The sequence below is a fragment of the Mesitornis unicolor genome, unplaced genomic scaffold, assembly GCF_000695765.1.
Source record: "Mesitornis unicolor isolate BGI_N332 unplaced genomic scaffold, ASM69576v1 scaffold8408, whole genome shotgun sequence".
Classification (NCBI taxonomy): domain Eukaryota; kingdom Metazoa; phylum Chordata; class Aves; order Mesitornithiformes; family Mesitornithidae; genus Mesitornis; species Mesitornis unicolor.
Genome location: NW_010203799.1, coordinates 64,577 through 88,799, shown reverse-complemented (window position 1 = coordinate 88,799; position 24,223 = coordinate 64,577). Strand labels below are relative to the sequence as shown.

The 24,223-nt window shown below is 39.7% G+C and overlaps 1 protein-coding gene across 1 annotated transcript in view; it reads right to left on the bottom strand.

Annotated features, from left to right (window-relative positions):
- Positions 1 to 24,223, bottom strand: part of LOC104545663 (latrophilin-2-like) — a gene marked incomplete at its 3' end in the record, with an annotated part of 114,924 nt that overhangs the window by 28,267 nt on the left and 62,434 nt on the right. The window contains 3 exon segments of the mRNA XM_010190851.1: positions 3,927 to 4,106; positions 4,109 to 4,723; positions 10,423 to 10,532. Coding sequence (XP_010189153.1) covers positions 3,927 to 4,106; positions 4,109 to 4,723; positions 10,423 to 10,532 — 905 coding nt within the window.

The window sequence follows — 24,223 nt, the reverse complement described above, 5'->3', positions numbered from 1 at the left end:
ACCGCTCTTTAATCAATCCGTTGTGTATCAGATTCAATATCATAGTAAAGATCTAATTTACTTAAAAATTTGCTGCATGGCCTCATCGTGGATTCTCGGTGTTATAAAGATTTAGTTGCACTAGTTTCCTATTATTTCAAGCCCTTGGTGATAGTACTCTCCCAATTTCTGTTCTGTCCACACTCACAACATCCATATTTTCCTGCAGTGATCCAATAAAACTTAATGATGGGTATCATGGTACAAAAGGGGAGACAACTTTGGTTTGAACAGTTTGCACAGTTAGCGCAAATTGGGATGAGCGTAGATGAAATCTCTCCCTAATGCACTAACACAGAACAAAAGGATTTATCTTCTTTTTGTTACCAAGGAAACCTTAGAATGTAATGCTCATACTCACTTTTTAGGGGGAAAATTCCCTTCATTCTTCCTGGTCTTTTAACTTAAAATTTATTTTAAAATTCTTATTTCAGCAAGGATTCATTTGTTCCCTTGGATACCTCCTTTAGAAAGCTGTAACATGACTATCCACTACATTTATCAGAGATACAAAAACTCTGGTTCATCTCAAATTTTTCTCAGTGGCTTTTTGCAGGGCCTGATACATTTTATTTTCTTTCCTTTCTAAATTAAAATTTTGATTTTTTAAATGAAATTTTGACACTTAACCTTAGAAAACGTGCTCTTCTGCAACATCTGAGTGGCACTTGTCAGCTGTAGCACTGAAAACCATTTCTACATCTATGTTCTGTCATTTCCATGAGAAGACAGAAGAAAAACCACCACATGGAAGAATGAGTTGAAGGGGGGAGCTGTAAGGGCAGCAGAGCCCATTGCCAGGGAATTGAGCGTTGCCCATTGCAGCCTGGCTGCAGCATCCGCAGGTTTAGAGTTCTCCTGAACATTAAGAAAATAAGGATACGGGAAGCACCTAACGTGGACAGTTGCAATAAGAGAAAACGGTGTAAGTGTGCAGCAAGGGCAAGGTGAACATTAGAATAATTACAGTGGTAGTTCAGAGGTTTCAATAGGCAGATTTAAAAATGAAAGAAATAACAGTAAAAAGAGGCAGGTTTGGGGTCATGGATGAGTCCAGGATTTTGGCGCTGGGAGCAAATGTAACTGAGCTCAAAAGTGTGACTCAGTGTGACAAATTCATCCGTCGCGTAGGAAGAAAGAGAGTTGTTTTAGAAGCACTCAGTAGTAGGAAGTTATGGTGTAGACGAGAAGTGATAGCCAAGACAGAGAGATGGGGAATAAAGGAATTGGCGTGAGTCTATAGATCATTATTGCTCCCACGGCAACAGAGGGAACACAGATTGCTGAGCTTCCCACAACGGCCCCAAGTTAACCACGCCAACAGAAAAGGCCACGGCTCGCAATTTTGAGGCACTGACCTTGTGACACCATTAAATACTTGATATTAAAGTACCATTGCAACAGCCACTAAAAGAAGGTTCTTGTGTTAGGTGACTCAAAGAATGTTATCCTAACACCTATGCCTCTGAGCTGATGATTAAGAAATCTGAGTCGACCACAAAAAAAATCCAAAGCAAAATGGAACAAAAGAAACACAAAAATGCCGTTCATCAAACGTGCTGCAAATCTGATCTAATTCTACAGGAGAGAAAAAAATCCAAATGTATATTACACATATAGATCCTTTAACTGGGTAACAAGAGAAGGATTGATCCTCAATTTATACAGACTTCATGGTGAAACAAAGAGGAACTGAGAACATAATGCAAATAAAATATAGAGGTAGAAACTGTACAGAATCTCGTCGTGGTTTTATAGCAGTACATCTCAAGGACAATCATATTAGATAATTTTTCCTTTAATTTAGTAGTCTTTAACTACAGGCAATTGGCTTAGGCAAAAGAGGAAATGAACTGAAACATATTCTTAGATCCGCTATGTACAGATCCATACAAAATTAAAATAATAGGTATTGGCTTTATATAAGGAAAAATACTGTTAGTGAATAAATGCATCACATACTCAAATTATTCTAGTGTCTTCATATGGTTTTTATATTTTAAAAAGGCCATAATCAACATATATTTATGGATGTTGTAATGCATCTAAAACCCAAACTCATAAACCACTCAAAGAATATTCCTTCTCTGTCTTCACGGGTGAATGGGCAAAGAGCTCAAACGAGATGCTCGCACCCTGCAGCGTGCCCTGGACCCTTCTCCTCTGGGTCTGCTTGGAATCCACTGTTCTTCCCCTGCCTTGCATGGCAGCAAGGAACCCAGGACATGAAGGGGTGCTGCTGGGTGCCCAGATCTTTCTGATATTAGATGGGATGCAGCCAGCACACGGACTGTAACGTGGGATCTTGCAGACTCTCTCATCATAAAAACATTACAAATTGTGGAGACCTTTGGTGGTTTACTGAAGCACAGGAAGGACTTCACAAAGCCTTTTCTTCTTTCCCTGCTCTTCCTTAATACTTATCCCTCAATGCAATGATTTAAAGATTAGCTTTTGCCACATTCATGGCAGTTGTGAGAAATGCAAAAGCTACTTAGAGCCTGCACCTCCATTTTCTCCTCTTACTATTAAAGCTTTGGAGAATTTAAAATGCATCCTCATCTCAGTCATACCGAATGAAAAGCGACATGCATAAGAATCTATGAAAATGAAAGCTATAAATTTTTTCTAATTACATAGGTGGGTACGTCTCTGCTAAGAGCAGCCCCAAAGCCTCCCTACTCAGCCCGACAAACAGAGCAAAGCCTCCCCGGACGGCTGTCCCCATGGCCAGAGCTCAGTGTCCCCAGACCCCTGCAACCTGCCATGCATTGCCAGGGAGGTCGGCAGGGGACAGACTGGACAGATCTTCACCTGGCTCTGGAGATCACCAACGTATGGCTTCTAAACTGCCTTGTCCTGCTGCACCTTATGTACTTCTGTAGAGCTGTATTTATGTTGATAGCTGACTGCTCACTGCATGGTTTGTGCTGCTGTGCACGAACCAGCTTCACTGAAGCAGGATCGCTACTTTTTCACGTGGAGAAGTCATTATTACTACTTTTTTCAAGTAGAAAAACCGGCTGCTAAGCATGCATGCCAGTTAGATGAGAGAAGCGAAGTGTTACCTTCATTGCTAAAGCAGCTTATCAACATTCTGTTCCTTGCTGCATGCATCTTCTGCCACAGAGCACTGCTCTTAGTATTTGCTCTCCCCTGCAGATGCTAATATGTGGCTGTGCCTGTTCATGTCATTTTGGGGAATTTCTGAGACCTAAAGACATCCGTTTTTCTTTCCTCTTTTCGCAGTTAGCATCTTTCCTTTTAGGTAGCTGCTCTAACTTCAAGTGAGCGGAATTGCTTTTGTAATGGACTTACCAAGAAACCTGCGAAAAAGAGGTCGGGTAGTCTTGTCTAACCCAGCATTAGAAACTGTGAAAACAGGGCTGCGGAAAAATATTTATGCTTGGTATTGCCCATTAACCCCATACATCTCCTCTGGGACCTCCCAGCACACATCACGCTCAACTGCTGGCGCCAAGAAGCTAAAAGGTCTGCATGTGTGTTGTAATCAATTCGGAAGTCAGGTAACGCCGAACGGACGGGAACAGGGCTCTGGCTCAGTGTGAATGAACTCAAACTTACTTCAGCTACAGAAAGTCAAACTGACTGATGGTATAAAGTAAAGAAACCACTCCTCAACTCATTCTCAAACTCAGAAAAGCTAAGCATGTGTATATTAAAAAAAAAGAGGAAAAGTACAAGCCTGTAAACCAAATAAAGTCATTCTCGCTTCACAGGTGCTGCAAATTTGCCTTACACCAAGGTAATGCTGAACTGCTCAGGCAAACAACCCCTCCTCGTGTTTCTGCCAAGAGCTAAGTCTAAGACCAAAGATAACGTAACATGGAAGTACAAAGGGATTAAAAATGAGAAAAAAATCAAACTCTTACCTTGGGCAGGATCAGGCGGGCCAAACTCCAACGAGTATCGCAGAATGAAGTTGTTATTCCACACGTACAGCTGGTTGTCTCTGGGGTTGTAATCCACTGCGGCGATGTACTGGTACTGGTTGGGGAAAGGAACATCCACGTGCTCGCCCCTGCTTAACCTGGTGTTGTAGATTCCTCCCTGCCGGTCTCGCTCTCGTTGTCCTGGTACACCGACCGCACTACGTACAGGACCCCGCAGATCATGAACGCGTTGGACGCTGCCCGCTTGTCGTACGTCGTTTCCCAGGTGGCTTCAAAACGCAGGGTGTAGGGGTTCAGCTGACTAATGACGATCATCCCGTTGTTTTGCTCCGTAGCGTAAATTACCCATAAGCCATTTTCATCAACTGCCAAGTCAATATCAGTCTTTCCTCCCCATCGGTACGGAGAGGTGTCGTGGTAATTAGCATAATTGATTATGGCCTCTCCACTCTTAATTCTAGTCCTCAAGTCGAATTTTACTATGTTCCTAGTTCTTTCCTTGTTAAAAAAGACAGCGCCATCATACACTACAAATCCGGTACCATCCACTCGATTTGGGAGTTTATACGTCGTCTGCTGGCGTCCGTTCTGGAAGTCCTCTAAAGAAGCATATTCTATCAAAGTATCAGTGCGATACGGAGTCCATGGCATGAAGTATATTTTATCTGCAGCCTGGAGAGGATCTTTGCACCAAGCACCTGCTTTTTGTTCAGCTTCATATAAATACGGTGAGTCCACAATTGCTTTCAACGTCCCCGGGCAAACAAAAACTAACAGTCACAGAGAGAAGTAAGACAAGAATTACGTCAAATTAAGACTGTCTCATAATAAAATGAAACAAAAAAAAAGAAAAAAAAAAGGTAGGTAAATCATAATGACTGTGTCAGGAAGAAAAAAAATCAATTTAATTGGCACTAGATTATACCTCGTGTTATAATTAATGCAATTATCACCCTTTATCATCCACTTTTCTTAAAGTTACCATGTTCTTGCTGTACCAGTATGGAAAGTGGATGGGAACTGTTTTCACTAGTACAGACCAAGGCTCAATGGCATACACAGACAGCTGAAAATGGAGAGCTACTCTTGCATTTTCGTCTTGGACTTTTAGTGAGTACGCATTAACGCTCCAGAGCTTTTAACTGGTGTGCAGCAGTGTGCTGGGTCATTTCAGTCCAAAAAAAATCGCATCAACTTGTTTAGAACTTTAAGAAGTGGTGAGGCTGAAAAAGGAGGTGCCTCGATTACAAATAAAGGAACAAATCAAATCATCAGGTATATCGAGAAAGCAATTAGGAGCAGAGAAAACAAAACACAACCAAAGCAATGAATGAAACAGACCAGGAAACCCTGTAACCATGGCATGCTATGGAGAGGGTTCTGGAAGCCAGGCAAGATGACACTTGATTAACAAGAATTTACCCAAGGGGGAGAGAAAGAGAGGGAAAGAAAGACAAAGAGAAAGGGAGAGAAAAAAGCAAGGGAGTCTTCCCTCCAGCCCAAGTATTTCAGACACTATCCCCCGCCACCTACTTTAAGCAGCCAAGTCACTTTATTGCAAACAGTCGACTTCTTTATGAGGTGTACTTATGAGATCCTGCTGATTATCATAATATAAGAGTGTTGTGGGGAGGGGAAGGGAAGAGGTTAACATCCATAAGGCACATAACAAGGAGCTGGGGTTTGGACTGTATACATTATTTACCTTTTTGCTCCACTTCTATTTTAAGCATCGGAAGAAAAATAAAAAAGTGCAAGGAAAAAAGAAAGAAGATTAACATAAATTGACTATTAATCTAAAGATTAAATTAGTAACAGACGCTAAATATAGGGAGAATAAGAACTGCACTATATCGGATAAAGAGAAACAGACAACAGGAAAACCTAGCGGGAGAGAGATTCTACGGTTACACAAGTGAACACGGATCAATCATTTCAGTAGATTAAGGAGGCAATACAGATATGTTGGCATGTAGTTTCACTTAGTGAACCTGAATAAATAATGAATGGCTTTACTAATGCATGCTATACATACTCTTCTTCTCAAAGCATAATGCTATCAAGTCGGTTTTTAAGCGACACATTAATTTACCATATATGTGCGAGTGCACATATACATATTATATTAATTAGAGAATTGTAAATCCAAACTGCAGTATATTAATTATATAGGTTTGTATGTGTGCTGATTAAACCTCCCCCCATCTTTGCCCCAGACATCCCTCTGCTTTTCTTTCTTGTAAAGAAAGCAGCTTGCATCCTTTAGCTCTCCTCAGGCTTTCTTTTACTGTTTTTCCTGAATGTTAATCTTGAGAACTTTAGCCACTTCTTAGTCTACAACTGCAAAACCAGACTAGAAGGAATAAGCAAAAACATCTAGAAAAAAGAAGCAAAAGCACAGTAAGCAAGAGGAAAAGAGAAGAAAAAAATTAACATTTAGCTCATTCAGATATTCTCCAGCATCATCGATTAAGCCCGAAACAGCAAGCTAGTATGCAAGGACAGTCATACTAAGTGTTTAAAACTAATAGCCACCCCACCACCACACATGGAAAATATAAACCCAGCCCGATTAACAAAGTTACATTACTACAGCAATTTTTCCCCAAGGAAGTTTTAAGGAACATACTACAGGCAGACACAGAGCTGAAGTCCAGCTAGTAAATAGCTTTCCAATAATTATTTGCAATAAAATCTATTTCATGTACTCCTTTGAAGTACGCCCCCTCCGTTTCATACAATGACCTGGAAAATGACAGATGTACCAATCCGGGTAACGGGAGCTGCTGCTGCCAGGGAAGTGTAGCAAAACTATTTGCACAGCTATTACACTTCCAGTATTACAGCATTACCCTGAAGAATGTATTTGTGTGTTTCATATAAAGTTCTGGATTTTCAGTTTCATTTAACAAAATTACACACGATTACTCTGAGAGAACAGGATTGGCTGAGCTGATCTAGTGTTTCTTCAGGGAACCATTCCAAAACTTTATGGGGGAGCGGAAGGGGGTTAATATTCCCAAAACGAGCAGTAGTTTCCCTAGCCTTTGTTCATTTATACATCTTTAGGTAAAACACTTGTTCTTCTGCCATTTGTAATTCGTGAGTTATCTGAGCAAACAGATGTATTCTGAGATGAATTCCTGGGTCTCACAATCAGTGCTAATGACTTTCAGACGATTCTGTTTGTGAACTTTTATGCATGAGTTTATTCCTTGCCAAAGAGCAATATTGATATTGTACCTGCTTAGAATTAGTAATAGGAGAGGGGGGAAAAGATAGGGATAGCTAAAATCATTACTGGCATGTCTGCTCTGCATGCATTGGTGTACAGCTGTACGTTTTGCAGGGACAGATGGGCTTATTGAAATAAACAAATGCTGCAAAGTCCAATCAATACAGACAGAGAGAGAATAAAACACTTTAAAACGTTTTCTATTGAATTCCTGAGTCCAAAAAAGGCTTAAAATAAAAATGCACAGATGTACAAAATGGTACTTCTGATGTTCTTCTTTATAGAAGGGCTGACTTCTGTTATTCACTCAAAGTGTCAACATACATTGTGCAGCAGAATTGAAAGAAATGTCAAGTATGGTACTCTCAATTTCTTTGTAATTTAATCAATAACCCCCTTATTTTAGGACAAAGCAACGCCTATCAAATTTGTCTAGAATTTTAGTTTTGTTGGAGATCCAACTAAGTATCTCAATAGATTTTTACTTTTTTTTACTAAAGAGGATGAGAAAAACAGCAGCAACAGGGCTACACCTTGAGATGCAAAAAAGGAAGCTTTTCATTAAGTACTTTCTTATGAGGGCAATAAACACAGAACCCAGAGAAAGCCCAATCAGTTTATAAGATAAACAAAGCAGCTACGCATTTCTGGAAGTCATAGAGGAGCTCGTAAACTGCATTTTGTACAAGGGTGACACCAACTCCAGCGTGCAAGAACTTCCAATGTTTACCACAAGAGCTAGCGTGATTGCTATTTGTAATAACTAACTCATGAACTGAAAGGTGTCACAGTGAGACACCGCAAATTCTGCAGTCTTTCAGTAACAAAAGCTGACGTTCATAAGAAGTAAGAACCATGACTTTGGTCAGAAGTGTTGTGATCACTAAAAAGCTTCCTTCCCAGACCCACAAAAGCCTAACCTACCCTACTGGCAAGTCTCTGATTCTTGGACAGCTGCTATTTGCAAACCTAATGATTTCAGTCATTGCGTACATTTAGATATGGAGCACTGGAACAAGTAAGGGAGAAAAAAACAAGACTTGATAACTGGAGTTTATCAAGGCATCATTTTGATTTCTAAATTTCCAGAAGACTTGGAAAAAATAGCAGGACAGGCTTTGTGGGACAGGGAAGAAAGATGGTCAACACTCACACCAGCTCAAAACAAGCACAGTGTGGCTTGAAATCAAACCTCAAAACCGATTTTAATAACTGGCAACCTTTTTGACGACTGCTGTAAGGAGAGGTGATGCCTCTTACAGCTCTGGAATTGGGCACGGTGTCATGACTGTACACACTGCAGTTGACAAACTCCAAAACGATAGACTTTGAAAGACAAGAAGTATCCAGAATCTTGAGTTATGGCAGACACAGAATTACATCATTCAAAGAGCAGAACAACGCAATTGACAGAAAACAAAAACAAACATTTTAAAAGCAGAATAACTACAAGTTAGAGCACAGGGTAGGCCGCGCTGTGGCTCTATACTGCTGAAAACTGGAAAAGAAAAGATTCCTGGAGATAGCAATACCCAATCAGAAGAACATATCCACACTTCTCTTCCTAAAACAGCATAAAAAATCACATTTCAACATTATTTGCATTACACTTTTTCTCTATGAGCTAGCCTACTGGAACTGGAAACGTAACCTCTTGTCATCTGACTGACCTCACGGTTTGGAATCAGATGCACTGCCCTCTTTCTGAGAATTTGGGAATGAAAATGGTGCTAAAGTAAAAGTGATCTTTGTGGAATAAAACTTTGGTTAGATTGGGGTAAGACATCACTCCTCAAAAGTGGCACGAGAAGAACGGTTACAACAAGCCACCGATACTACACACAGGAGGAATGGTACTAGGGATCACTGTATGCAGTAGGCTTCCAATCCTACAAATGGTACAGAAAAAAAATCAGCAAGCAACCGTTTCACAATGACACAGCAGAAATGAAGAAAAAACCAAGATGAACTGTGTTTGGCCTTTAACAACAGTGGAGGTTCAATGTGGTGAAGCAGTACAGAGTAGCATTTTGATGTAAAAAGTCTCAATTTTAAAATTGTGCAGTAAACAGCACAGACAGTTTTGACATGGCTTTGCTTATGCCAGAACTCATTTCCTTCCTTTTGGGATATATACTGTCACCACAGTGTTTCTGTATCTCAGACTTGGCCTGTTTCCTGTACCAACAGAAAATGTGACTTTGGTTAAGGATTACTGCAGATCAAGAAATTCATGCTTAACAGTAACTTAAGGGAACAATCAGTGCACTGCTCAAATTCCATTGCAAACACAGCTATTTCTCTGCTGAGTTACGGGACGAGGGAGAAGTCACTGCAAAGAATGACCTTACAAGAAAGCAAAACCAGTTAAAAGTGTCGAATCTGCAGAACTTTTACAAACATGCATACATGTCGATGAAATAAAAAAAAAGCATTCATTATTGCAAGGAAATCAGAAGTATGTCTAAAGCTACTGAATTCTGGCATTAGAAAGAATATCATACAAAACTGCTGAAGTAGCCGTAACTTCAGATGTTTTTCATCTCAGTATGATTTGAGTATTTACTTTGTTTTCAGTGAAAAATTCTGTTTTGGCAGCTGATTCGAGGCACAATTCATATTTTCTCTTTACCTTAAAAGTGAACGTTACTTTCTCATTCTTTTCCCCTTTGTTTTTAAGAACCAAGTGTGAGTAACTCACTGACGAATTATTCACTCTGAATCTGCGCTTACTTTCAATGTGCCCCCGAAGCACAAAGTCCTCTTACAACGTCCCTCAACTGGGGCATTTGCCTCAGAGTGGCAGTGCGGGGTTGTGCCGGGCACCCAAAGTCACCATGACAGCAGGTAGCCTTTCAAGCAGATCATGATTAAAATTGAAGTCAATTCCTGCTTTAGAGGTCTGTGAGCCAAGCCAATTTGTCAGCAACTGGTAGCGGGCAAAAGTACAAATTTCTATCTGGCCTATTGAATAGCTAATTCGAGTTTGTTTTCTGGAAAAACAGTAGCCTTAAAAGCCAAACACTTAAGAACACAGACAGACACTTGGCCAGCATCACACCATGGCTTCCTTCCACACTTGGTGAAGCTAATTGGAGGCCCTAGTCTGCAAGTGCTCTGCATGCATAATGGGTCTGTGGGCCAGAAACATATGCTTCTTTTCCATGTAACAGCACTCCAGCTTTAATTGTGAGGGCCAGAGGAAGTGAGCAAGAATAAAAAGATTATACTTACTGTAAGGAACACATTCATACTGAACTTCTAGATATTTGTATGTTCCAGGACAAGGATCAGGAAACACATCTGACCCAGTAACTACTATACACTGTGTTCGGTTGTTGCACCTGTAATGGGAAAAGAAAGCAAGCTAATTAATTTAAAATTACATTTAATTTGCAAGTTCATACTAAAGTGCTATACGCAGTGCTAACTCTCTTCACACTTGGGCAGTCCAATCCATAAACCAACAAAGTTAATGAATACTACATCAGTCAAAGTCCATAAATAAGGCTTCAAGACAGTATTTCAGTTCAGGCTTTATTACTTTTAAATATGGAGATCAATGTTATCTCAAATGTCACTTGTTGCCAGTGATAGCGATAGCTGCCCCAAATATATACTCATTTGATACAAGTGTTCAATAAAATCAAAGCAAAATGCAAAGACGATACAAAATTAAAATTGTGTAATTTTGAATAGTGTACTATAACACAGATGAGCAATTCCTTCCTCCTTTAGAGATACACATACTGCTGAAGGGTTTTACATCTCAGACAGATTTTTGTTGCAATTCAAGGAAATTATTTGGGTTGGAAGAGTTATTGTAGAAAAATAACATTAGCATTTCCATTCTAATTATTTTAGGAGCAATTGGAGGACTCTAAGCTTCCTCTGTAAGGTCACACGAAGAGGTAAAGAATGACTGTCTGAGGAAATAAGAAGAACAGTTAAAAAGAAGAACTGCAAGAAAATGAATTAAAATGTGTTTTAGAGGACACTAAGTCCTGAAACATATATATGATTTGCTTAACAATGCAAGCCAATGCGTTTGGATACAAAGAAGAACTTTATTACAATGCCTCTAAGCACAAGGGTCTACTGAATTTAATGGGTTTAGAAAAAGTTTTTTAAAATATTAATAATCAAGATAATTTAACTACTTTACATTTTACCAAAAAACAAAGAAAGCTTGGAAGTTAAAAGTGGAAAAACAATCACTTAACCCTGAAGAGATGTTGAAAATGCAATACAGAAAAAATAGTGAGAAGGAAGTGGAAGGAAAAAAAGAGAAGGTCAGGGAGTTTGGTGACTAAAGGAAAAAGAGCTTGGCTGATCTTCTCAGGGGTTAGTTTTGTTTGTCAGCAAACGGAATAACAGAAGTCTGAACTTAAGTAACAGTCTAGCCTTTGACTCCAGCTGTACATCAACTTCTTGCCCTTCTACTTCCCACACTCCCTGAATACCACATCCCAAGCTAAAATATTCTGTTTTGTATCAATGGCTTTCCACAGCTGTGCATTACCACCAGGTATAAGAATAATTCAAGCTGCCTCATGAGAGGTAGAGCAAGCTCATTTGAAGAACTCTGATATAAATCACTTTTCCTTTTTATATACTAATCAAATGGGGACCGAGCTGGTCAGGACATACTGTGCCTCTTGCTCAGCAAACTTGGGAACAACAACTCCTCTGGCTTGATCAGTTAATTCTTCCTTTCCTTTTCCTTTTTTCTTTTGTTTAAGCTACTTATTTCTAGCCTCATAAGGCTCATAATTGCAGAACCAATTGGAAATACCCAGGGATTTCTGCATATATGCATAACCATGGATGCAGATAGATGGTGAGGAATTCATGTGTCAGAGAGCACAGGCAGGTCCCCTGTGCAGCCACGGCACCGGGTAACGCCACACCACTCCCAGCAGCACAAATATTCAGTCCAGCAGCTCCTGCAGCATATTTGGGAGTCTGGAACGAGTGCAATGCATCCAATGGCTTTCAGACCCACACTGCAGTGATGAAATGTGCACCCAACCTGCAGAGAACAGCACTGTACCGAATCTGCAATACTGAAATGGCACAGTACAGCCACCTTCTTGTCCTCACGCCAAGGTCAAAGTGCTGCTCTCGCCTGTGCTCTGTAGGAGGAAGCTGTAGAAGCAGGGCAAGGCAATATGGCCCAAAACCTCAGAGGTGTCTCTGTTCTAAGCCCCGCACTGTTTTTTTTTAATGCCCACACCTCAGGCCAGACTAACCAGCATGAGAAAAGCTTGGATGTAAGATTTTGTAATTAATTTCTTTAAATATCTTTCTGTTTCTTTAGTGAAAGCCTTATGCTGAAGCCAAAATAATTCCTACAGAAAGACTCTGTGTAGTGCATCATTCAGTATAATGGTTTCCACAGCTTTGAGCTGTACGAAAATTTCATTTTACACTTGAATGAGTGGCAATTAAGAGAGAAATATTGATTTGTTACAAAATAAAACGGATACGTATTGGGAGAAATTGCTTGAGAATGAAACTGATGAAGGTCATATTTAGCTGGAGAAAAAAAAAAGTTTTACTAGCACTATTAGTAAATCTTATGGAAAAGATGGACACCTGTCTGCCCATGAAAAGTTGTTTTCTGCTCTTTCATTTTCCCCCAGTGAAAGACTCATAATGTTACCGTCAGTCAGGAAACCGAGAACAACTCCATGCCAGCTTGTATCAAAGGATGTATAATGATAATGCAGAAGAAAATGTGGTATTTTTTTTCTTTGTACAGCGTCAGTGTCAAACTTCAGGCGCTGAGTGGCATTTACAGGAAGATGCTGACATTCTCAAAACTTTTCACTATTTCTTTGTGCAACACGTCGCCTTCTGCTCACCTTTGGCCAAACTGAAGGAAACCCCAAATCCAAACAAATGAGCTATGCCCACTGGTGCAGTACACAGCAGTGTTACAGAGCACACCACCACCTCCGCAAGCAGTGCAATTACTTGGAGAACTGAACGAACAGAAGGATTTGTGCTTCAAGTAAGTCGTAGCTTTTTACGCCACTGATTTTGCTGCATTACTGTTGCATTTTATAAAATGTGAGTATTTTTCATACAAGGCTCTGATTTTCATGCACTTCTAAGATTTCAAATTAAAGGCACTTGATTTTTACATGTTAAAACAATGGAAATTTCAGGTTACCACTTGTTCCATAGTGGTCAAATTTCAATTCCAGTGAAACCACAAAAACCCGACAGCGACTACAGCAACTGTCAATCCCAATTCATGGGTTACGGAGAAGAGATGAAGAGCAAGCAGACTCTGTAGAGCTAGTCCCGAGACAAGCAATTCAGGGAATTTACACTACTGCCAGTTGTTCTCTGGGTAAATGAAAGTCTTCTGCCTGCTGCGTTGGGGTTTTTCCCCTATAAAAGCAACGATACCAACTTCTCTGTTAGTTCTTGCCCTGGAGTTCTGCTGCTGCCTGCAAAGGCCATTTCACAAACTGATGAAGGTTTCAGCTTCTTTAACAGAAGAAACACTGAATTCTGCCTGGTATTTTGGACAACAGAAACTGCACTCTCCATAAAATAGCACTAAGCAGCAGATTATTTCACAAGGCTACAGATCATCAAAGATGCTGCATCACTGCCACAGCACAGCTTCATCATCTTCAGAAACCTTTACACTTAGAAACACCAAGTCCAGTGCAGAGGATGTTGCACTGTTACAGCCTTCAACTCAATCCTGTGACCCATTTTCATTCCTTTCTGAGTTCAGCCACTTCACAGGATTCTCCAAAACAAGACTACAGTGGAAATAAAAGCCCTGGCCATTCGCAAATAACTTGGAAGAGATTAATTCATTACAACCAATGTTATTTTTTCTACACAATATTTTGTTAGTTTAGTCCATCCATTCAAGCTCTTTCAGAATTGTTCCAACTGAAAGCATGATACAAACAAGCTCTAATTCTTGCACGTTTAAGAAGTCACATTGCAAATACCTTAGTGTTTCAGTGTCTGCAATCTAGTGTTGAAGTTTTCTGTAGGTTTTAAGAACCAGTTTTCTGTAATCTAGTAAACTGCATATTTCCCTAGCATAAGTTAAAATAGGCAAATTAAGAGGGTTTTTTATGTACAATCTTAAAATTCATATGATCTGCCAACGAGAAATGTCTTCATGCTTAAGACATTCAAAATATCCATGAAGATTTATGATACAGTGACTTTGTCATATACAAGGAAATAAAACAGACCTGCAAAGAACTCTATACAAACTCAGTAACAGTTGATTTAAGAAAGGTAATATGTGAATTCAGTTTGAAACCCTAGTTAGGAAAAGACTAACTGTAGCATCGGAGGTGTTAATTCTCCTTCTCCTCTACTCTGCCCTGGTGAGACCACATCTGCAATATTGTGTTCAGTTCTGGGCCCTCAGCTCAAGAAGGGCAGGAACTGCTTGAAAGAGTCCAGCAGGGCCACAAAGATGATGGAGGGAGTGGAGCATCTCCTGCTGAGGAGCGGCTGAGGGAGCTGGGGCTCTTGAGCTTGGAGCAGAGGAGACTGAGGGGTGCCCTCATTCCTGGGGATCCATTTGGAAAGGGCAGTGTCAGGAGGAAGGAGCCAGGCTCTGCTCTGGGATGGCCAATGCCAGGACAAGGGGCAATGGTCCCAAGCTGGAGCACAGGAGGTTCAAGCTGAAGATGAGGAGAAACTTTGTGAGTGTGAGGGTTATGGAGCATGGCCCAGGCTGCCCAGAGAGGTTGTGGAGTCTCCTTGTCTGGAGACACCCAAAGCCCTGGCCGTGTTCCTGTGTGACTGCTCTGGTGATCCTGCTGTGGCAGGGGTTGGACTGGATGAGCTTTCCAGGTCCCTTCCAACTCCTGATATCCTGTGATTCTGTGAATTCAGGTTCCTGTGCCAGTAGCAGCAAGAGTTTTGCAAGGGGAAATGTAGGAAGTATCACTATTCTCACGAATGCAAGGAGCAAGTGTGTACTCTAATGCTTGTTTCTTCAGTATTTTACTATGAATGAAGAAAGGTTACATTTTCATAATGCAGATGCACCACTCAGAGTAATCTAAAAATCAAATGGAGTGTTTAATTAACAGTTCCAGCACAATGTCTGAACTCCTTTCACCTCAGGAAGAAGACTGTGCAAATGAGGAATGGCCTGTTCACATTTCAGATGAATATAGAAAAAAAGGTGAGTAAAGCAGCTCCAGCAGGGCTGTTGGCAAGGATCTTCTGCTCACGATGTAGCCATGTCCCTGCTGCATCCATCCCCTTCTGGGCTCAGCTCTGAGGACAGAAATACTTCCCATGATAATTTGTTTGCGTTTCAACTCTCATCTTGACTTGTACAATTCCCAACAAATTGCTTTTGCTCTTTTTTAAATTCTCTTATGCTCATTACTGCACTTTCCATGTGCAAAGTATGGAGATGAGATTCCATGTGCAATCTATTGTGTGAGGTGTTTTAATCAATAATCTCGTTCTGCTGATTAAGCAGGGCCTTCTGTTTTGGCAAGATAACATTAGTTTCTCCTGTCATGCTCCAGAAGCTATTGGGAATCTTCAGCAGATCATTAGATATGCTACAATAAAGCTTTGGTACATTCCCTTTTCTTTCTTAAATTACTTCTTCACTGTCCTATCATTCCCCGTCACCGCTGGCACTGCATTATTATTACAGCTCCCCTGAAACTTGCACTAGAGCTGTGTCTCCGGGCCATAGGATGCCATTTTCAATTGAAGCTTCTCCTCGAAAATATAAATTAAGAAAATTTCATTATCTCCTGCCAAGGGCCATTATTCACCACTGTTCTAAGGAAGATGAAAAATGCAAAATCTATGGACTTGAACAAATTCTCCAGCATTAAAGTGAAAAACACAGTGTATCATGACCGGACCAGAAAGTGGAGTATTGGAATTTGAGAAGCAGATTCTGGGAAGATGTGAGCATTACACGGATGGAACAGACTGACTGAGGGAAGAAAGAGGTCATCTTCATGGGTAGGTCACATCAGTCACACAAAGACACACGGTTTCTTTCAAAGTGGTTTGCAAAATTAAGGTGTGTGGGAAATAAAGTTCACATCACAATTTATCCTTCAAATGCTTTCGTTCTGCATACGTAACTTTGACAAAGCCAGCAACATAAAAGAAACATCAAGTTATTTTGAAAAGGATGTGGGTCAATGTCTAGCCAGAAATGGGCTGTCAAAATAATTCTGGGTATTCCTAACGCTGTATTTCTGTGAATGCAGTGTTTCACCAAGGAAAGCAAAACTGGCAAACACAGAGAGCAGTCACGTGTACTTCACAAAAAAAAAATATATATATACAGTATAAAGCCACAATTAATAAATAACACTAATTGTTAATAAAATTGTCAATACATTTAAAAAAATCTATTCTGGTATGTTTTGAAACTTCTAAGTCAGATCTGACAATATTTCTCTTTCAGCATATTGATTAAATACTTAAAAGCTAGCATGATGACATGTTCCTGCATATCGCCTGCAGCAACCTGCTTAAACACCACTTGAAGCACGTAAACTCTGAGTTGTAGCACCACATACTCCATATGGTCTCCTTGTTCCTTATTCACCCTTGGTGAGCTGCAGCCTGAGTAAAAAGAGACGGGAATGTGGGATGACTACACATCTACACGTCGTGTATTGACTTTTAACAGCAGCATATTTTAAATTGAAAAATCCCCGAACCTCTTTACCCAGAGTAAATGGTTGTCTTTACACATGTATTCCTAATGGTCTACAACTGCCGCGTGAGATGTGCTCCTCTTTTGTATGCATGTTCACCAGACTTCCGCTCCTGTTATTAAACGCAAAGTTACATATGTATGAAGATGTCGGATATTACTTCAACTAATTTGGTCTTAGAAAGTATGTACCAAATTTACACATAAAATAGCCAGAGAACAGAGATTTTACTTTAGGGGTGCACAGATACATACGTATGCACACACATATGCCTCAGTAGATAAAATTATTTAAAGCAATGTATTTAAATTCTGAGTTTCAAATTCACCTCACAGGAAATACATTAGTACATACCGATACCTAATGAGTTAGCAAATTGGGCCTCACCAAAGCCTGAAAAAACGCTTTGCTGAGAGCACCCAGCCTTTCTCTGAAGCCGTGCACTGCAGCAGCATTGGCTGCCACCCCTAAAGCACCCCCAGCACCAGAACCGCAGCAGCACAAGCCAAGCCATGCATCCCTACAAGGCCACGCTTCCTTGAAGGCAAGCTTGTCATCCTGCCACTGGCTTCTGAAAAACCAGGATAGCACTCTGGCAAGTTTGCTCACTCATGTTCAAGATTATTTAAAAATTACTTTCAAGTTAGAAGCACTAAAAAAAAAAAAAAGAAAAAAGCGCCAATTTTACCAATCTCAAAGGGAAAACAGATTTAGTGTGTCGTGTGGTGGTAGTTTCCATAATCTAAGAAAAAAACAGGAGAAACATGAGCACGTATGGAGGCAGAATCTGGCCAGGAGAATTGTGTCTAACTACTGGAGATCTTCCTGTGACCACTAAAGCAGTAAGGCGTGCTAGAAATTGGTCTGCAAATTCACCACGCAGCCTTGGGATTTCCCACACACTTGACATCGTGACGACTACAGCAATAAACCTGGCGGCTTTGGATGAAAAATATTTTGGGGGAAAAAACCTGATGAAATTGTTTCTATTTTCTTTTTAAATATAATATTGATGATTTGTTGAATCTTCCTAATTACTGAGTAAAAATGACATAAGGAAGCTAAAGAGCATGTAATTAATATCGTGGAAGGTGCACCATAGCATTGTTTCCATTTGCCCAATAAATACGCAATAATATTTAATTGTGTTTTATTTATACAGTGTAATCTTGTGGGAGTCTATGGGTATGCATTAAGAATGAAAACTCCAAACAGACAATAAAACACAGCAGAAAATATGCAACTCCCACAGGCCCTTCCTTAGGATTACCCAGTTTGATTCACTATCAATGAAAGTGTATCAGACTTCTATGGCAAAGTAATTTAGCTGAGTATTTCTTGCTTTCAACCTCTTCTTACAATTTGAATACATTTAGTTATGACCCATTTGCCTTTCGGTATTCATGCTCTCTAAGTTCAAAGCAGTCACTTTTAAAAAGATGAATCTTACTCACATCTAAGCTATCAGAGATATTTTTTTCTTGTTTCATTTTTGTTCCAGTACTTTGTTTATTGGTGTAAACGCTATTATTATGGGATTATTATCAACCTGAAACTGAAGCATCAGATAAAATAGGAAGTGGGGGAAAAGACAAAGGAAATGTAGCTTACATTGCAACACATAACTCCTGCCTTCTCTCCGTAATTTTTAAAGTGCTTTTATAATCCCATCTTTCTATCCCCACTACTTTGTACCACATATGTGAAAGGCCTACTAGAACTACCAGAGCCTGTGAGGAGACGACTCAAGGTATCCAAGACACAATGAGGTGTGCAAAGGAAACAGAACAAACTCCCGGTGAGGATTGTGGAGGTGCAAGCTGAACCCAAACCCTGCAGAACAGATACACATTTTAGAGAAAATGTTTCTAATGCAACCCTCCACGAGGAAGAAGAAAGGGAAATAAAGTCATATTCATAATCTTGTCGTATTATTTATGTGCACATGTATTTGCAAGCAAAATGCAGCATGGGATTACAGGCAGCGTATGTCTTAGTACACCAACTAAGCCAAGCAGATCCGCACTGCTGAAAAGTAATCAGTTCAAAAGATCCAATTAAATGTTTCACCATTTAGACAAAATAAATAGCCTGCAGCGATGCTTATTTACTAATGAAAACTTCAGTGGTGCAGCATCGTAATATCGGAGCAATTTACGGAGATTATTCACAGCGAGTGAGGGTGAGGGCAGCATCACGCCTTGTGGGCTGAGCAGGTTTCAGGGGAGAAATGTGGGGCTGGGTAATAACATCAGAGCTTTCCAAAGGGGCCTTTAGTTCAGAGACGGAGTGCTAGAGCACAGCGTACAGAAAATCCAAGTGAAAATCCAGAAGCACCGTGTCTGATCCTTGGGCATAACGCTGCGACAGACTTGCAGAAGAAGAGGCTCACAGGTAGAGAGGGCAGGATAAGAGCAAAAACCCTTTAAAACTCCTTTTTTGCAGCACTGTAGATCCGTTTTATCCATGGCTTGGCATGCAGCATATTCATCATGTAGTTAAACGTTATGTAACTTAAGACAGCTTCTGAGTCATTATTAAATGAGTAACTCGAAGAGTTACAATATTGAAAACATGTAGCTCTGTCTTTCATGTTAATTTGCACTGATCTTAAATACATTTCTAAAAATCATCCACTGTAATTACTGAAATAAGGCATTTCAAATGACAGGTGTGATTTGTTACTGCAACTTGTAGAAGTCTTGGTACACTTTGAATGATCAACTGGACCTCCAGGTGAGTTCAGTGCCAATTCAGCTGGACTCACGATGGGTCTCCTGAGTTTAACACAGCTCTTCTGTTTGCAGAAATGCACGTTCAACATAAATGTACCTCAGCTCTAACTCGAAAGTAAGACTTTACGGAACCGGCCACCGAGGCAACATGATTTCATAGGGTGCTCTGGTTTCCCTCTACAACGACAGGATGAGGACAGCTTCACATGGGGGGTGTGGTGGGGGCAACCCTAACTGAACTTTAACACATGCATTCCTCTTGAATTATTAAAAATATTATCGCCTGTATCAATTAGGAGCAATTATTTATAAAAATCTCCACCTATTGCAGTTTGCATATAGAAAAATGACCAATTTTTAACAAGGGGAATGTGAAATCGCTATGGGATGCCCTACTTAGATTAAATTAGCAAGAAACTTGTTATCAGACCATATAAGAGATACACCATCATAAGATGTGACCTTGCAGAACCTTGGAGCCAATCTGTGATTTTTTTCCCCCTGTAACCCTTCCTAATTATCTGCAAAGTTACAGACCCTTTTGTGGCAGGTTATTTTTCTGTGAATAGTGAGGGGTTTGGGGCTTTTAAATATTTAATTAGTCTTCTGATATGAGAATTGTTGCACATGCCAACTGCTTCGATTTTCAAACTGTGTTCATCCTAATTATGTTCAGATTTAGATTGGTCATCCCAAACCTCTCACTCTTGTAATTATTTACTCCTTAAAGATCATTCAGTGGAGAAATATTTTTCACCCTTATGGCTCTTTCTTTCCACAAATGGCTTTTCTGGTCCGTTAATTACCCACTCAGAGGATTAGAGTTTGTAATAATGCAAGAGATCCTGCATGTAAGATGAGTTTTACAGGGCGAAAAAGAATAAATTGTTTTTCGTAAACTTGCCTCAGGGAATATCCCCTTTTTGGGTTATAATTTTCATCAGCAGAGGCCATGTCGCCCACTGCTGCACATCGACCAATTCCACAGCGCTAGGGAGTGACTCATTTCTCCAGCTCAGCAGAACTCCAAGCAAAATGCTGCGCACGAGGCCAAAAGACAACTTGGTTATTTCACAAGATTTATAAAAGCGCAATCTGCTAGCAAGATGGTACGGTCCTTTTTCTCATCATTTTCAATGCAGATTTCATGGCTTTAAAGTTATATATATTTAACTGATAACTAATAATAAAATTACAACTTTTCTTATTTCATCTGCTGATTTCTTCCAGAAGTGCTGTCCCTTGGTAGGTCTTTAATCAACTCTGTAACGGTGGTGTCATTTCCTATTAAAATGTGTCTGAGAGTCCTTACTACAAGTACTTTCTTTTCTTCTGAGAGGAATGTCTGTCACAAAAGCACTGTTATTCATTACCCACAGTGATGTCTGGACCTAATTATCTTCTGGAAAGCGTGCAGGGCTTCCAAGCAGAGGAATTCCCCAGCAAAAGTATCATTCTGCTCTAACTTGGAAAGCACAATCCCACTTTCTTCTTTGCAATTTGAAGTTACGGGATTAAGTTACTGATTTGAGCTGTGCACTCTCCGATTCCTACAACTTTCAGTTTTAAGCCCAACAAAGTTGAGGGAGCTGCTTTTATTTGCTTGTTTTCAAACCTGCAAAAATCCTGTGTATTCTGCAGCTGTCTTTTACGCACATCAAGCAGATTCAACCTCTGCAAAAACCACATCAGAAACTTCACTGGCGTGACTCTGTCAATGCACAGATAATCTTTAATTGTGTCAAAAACATTCGTGATCTAATCCTTTTATCAAACTGTCTACCACTGAAGGAGTCTCATGTGCCTGCACAATTAAAAACCCCATGTTAGCCATACATAATACTGTATTACATTTGATGCAAATCCTTTTCTATTGAAATAAGCACCGGGCTGACAGCAGGAAGTGGCTGATAAGAAAGCAACAAGGCATTGCTGATGGCATTCACGATAACTGAGCACTAACTCATATGTGTTCTGTCTACAGCATTATTCAAAGTGCTCCTGTTTTAAATGCGACTCCAGGAGGTGTTCTTCTGCTGTATCTCTGTCACGAAAGCAGCAAAATTATCTAAGAGAGCTAAATATACAAAGTAAATGATATTTTTCATTCCCACCAGTAATGCTGGCACTAGAATAATATACTGAAGATATATCAGTGCTACTAGATCCTAGATGAGAAAACACCTACACTTCATGAGAGTGATAGTACAGCTGAGTTCAATGCTGTTAAGAAAGTCAGTAAACAGGGAGAGGTTATGGGTTCAGAACTGTCTTGTTATTGTTACACTTGAAAGTCAGCCTAAATTAATGTATTAAATAAGCAGAGGAAAAGGAGCACAAAATCTGAGTTATGGTGAAACAGCCATTTTGGAGTGCTGGCAAAATGTGTGTATTAAAGACATCTCAAAATTGCTCCTTCATCATACAGATATATATCGCAAGAAGCAAGGCATCTGAGAAGCAATGAACAGTAAGGTTAAAGATCACAGATTACTACAAAGAAAGGGGCATAGATGCCTTTGCACAGACAATGACAAAATAGGTATCTTGCCAGATGAAATGTTACACAGCTCGGTGTCATTAGGAAGCAGAAAGACTCTTCCTGCAAGGTGTTTGAACTGTATGACTTTGGTCAGGGCAGCTTGCTCAATGAAGTGATTCTGCAACGTAATTTCCTTTCAAAATGTTACAGGACCTGTTTTGTGTGTGTACACGTGTTTGCATGGGCGTGTGTGTGCTAGAAGAAACTGCAATTCAAAGGTTCTGACAGCTACGGTATTATAGTGAAAACCCGGAAAAAAACAGTGCCTTGAGTAGTAAATTTGTAGTGAAGATTCTGCACCGCCAGTGTATCATGAAGCACGTTTCACACGGAAAAATTCTCCGTGATTCCCTTCCTCCCCATTGATGTGTCTACAGCAGGCTAAAAATAAACTGAGTACTGAGCATTCGGTCTATGTAACCATGCTCTTAAGACTGCATTAACTTCATTGCAGTAACTTGTTTTATAGGCTCAGTTCATCATGACCTATAAAATGTTAGGCTGAAGTGCTTTAAATATCTGCTAACACCATGTGCAAGCCTGGGAGTACAAGGCACTGTGCTGTGAAGCGGCAAAGACAGTGCTCTTCGGAGAAAGTAGCACACACTCTTATGTCACTGATATAAACAGGGTAAGCAAGCTAAATAATGTATGAAACAGGCAGCCAGTCTTTATATAAAACAGGAATTCTGCTTGAATTCTGGGGTTGGTTTTATTTTACCAGTACAACACTCATTTTTAAGATTGCTTCTTAAAAAACATGGACGGTGACTACCATAGTAAATGAAAGAACATGCACACAAACTGCTTTCATTCACAGTTATTATATGAAAGAAAAAAACTAAAGACCTCTTTCATTTGTGGCCTTAGCATTTTTGGTAATTGTTCTGCAATATGTAGAAAATAAAATGCAAAGAGGGGAATTATCTGTGTCTTTCAGTAATCACAGCCCATTTATTAAGCAATTAGATTGCAATTTTATTATTAGAGAGAGAAAAAACGAAATGCTGTAAAATACTGTTATTGCTTGTATCTTTGATCCTTAAACTTTTCCATTTCAGCAACCTCATTAATGTCAAAATGCCATGAATATGGCGACTCCTTTTTAAACTGTACAGCCTGGGCACAGGCAGAATCTATGGGATTCAATAAAGAAGTTTTTCCTTGCTGGATTCAACTAAAAACCTTAATTAAGCCACAAAGGTCAGAAGATTCTCTTTATTTTAAGTAGGAGATTATTCTGTGGCAGGAGGAAATTTCCAGAATATGAGATCTGCTCATTTCTATACTGCTCTATAGCTACTTTTTAATTTTTAAACCCATGTTACTTTTCTATTCCTTTCCTGTGAATTAAGCAGCTTCACTGCAATAATCTTTAAATTCTATTTCCTTTGTGTTACTAATGAAAACTTTTCATTTTCACCGCTACCACTGACTTTATAACACTGGAAAGTCCTCATAATTTACTTACAGATACTTAATTCATATTAATCTGTCCTAATTTACGATCCATACCCTGCTCTGCCCATCTTCATGTACCTTTTCCATGTCAGTTCTGTTTACTAAGTGATATTCAACGGATTTCCTATAGTGCAATGAACCTTAACAGGCAGCTTTTAATTGCCTTGCATAGGAAACCACATCACTATTAATTCCACAGCAACAGTATAAAATAAAACTATTGCTTCTCAGACTCTAGAGCAATTAGACCTCTCGGCTATTTGGCTAACTCTGCTTCATGATACCCAGTGCAGTTAATTATATTTTTTGATGTTAATAGTCTCTGTCAGTTTCAAGCATAACTCCTCTTTGATGAATATTTAAATTATATTTGAATAAAAAAATAATCTTGGTTACATTTCATATTCAGCAGTCATCACAGCTTAATAAAGGTCTTCTCAGCAAGGGTAGAGATAAATGGCTATATGAACACATGTATGAAGTCCTAAATCAACTTATCAGATAATGTAGCTGTTTTGACTAAGTATTATACAGGACGTGTTGGGGTGGGAGGAATTAACAGGCTTCAATTATTACAGTATTATTCTATATGA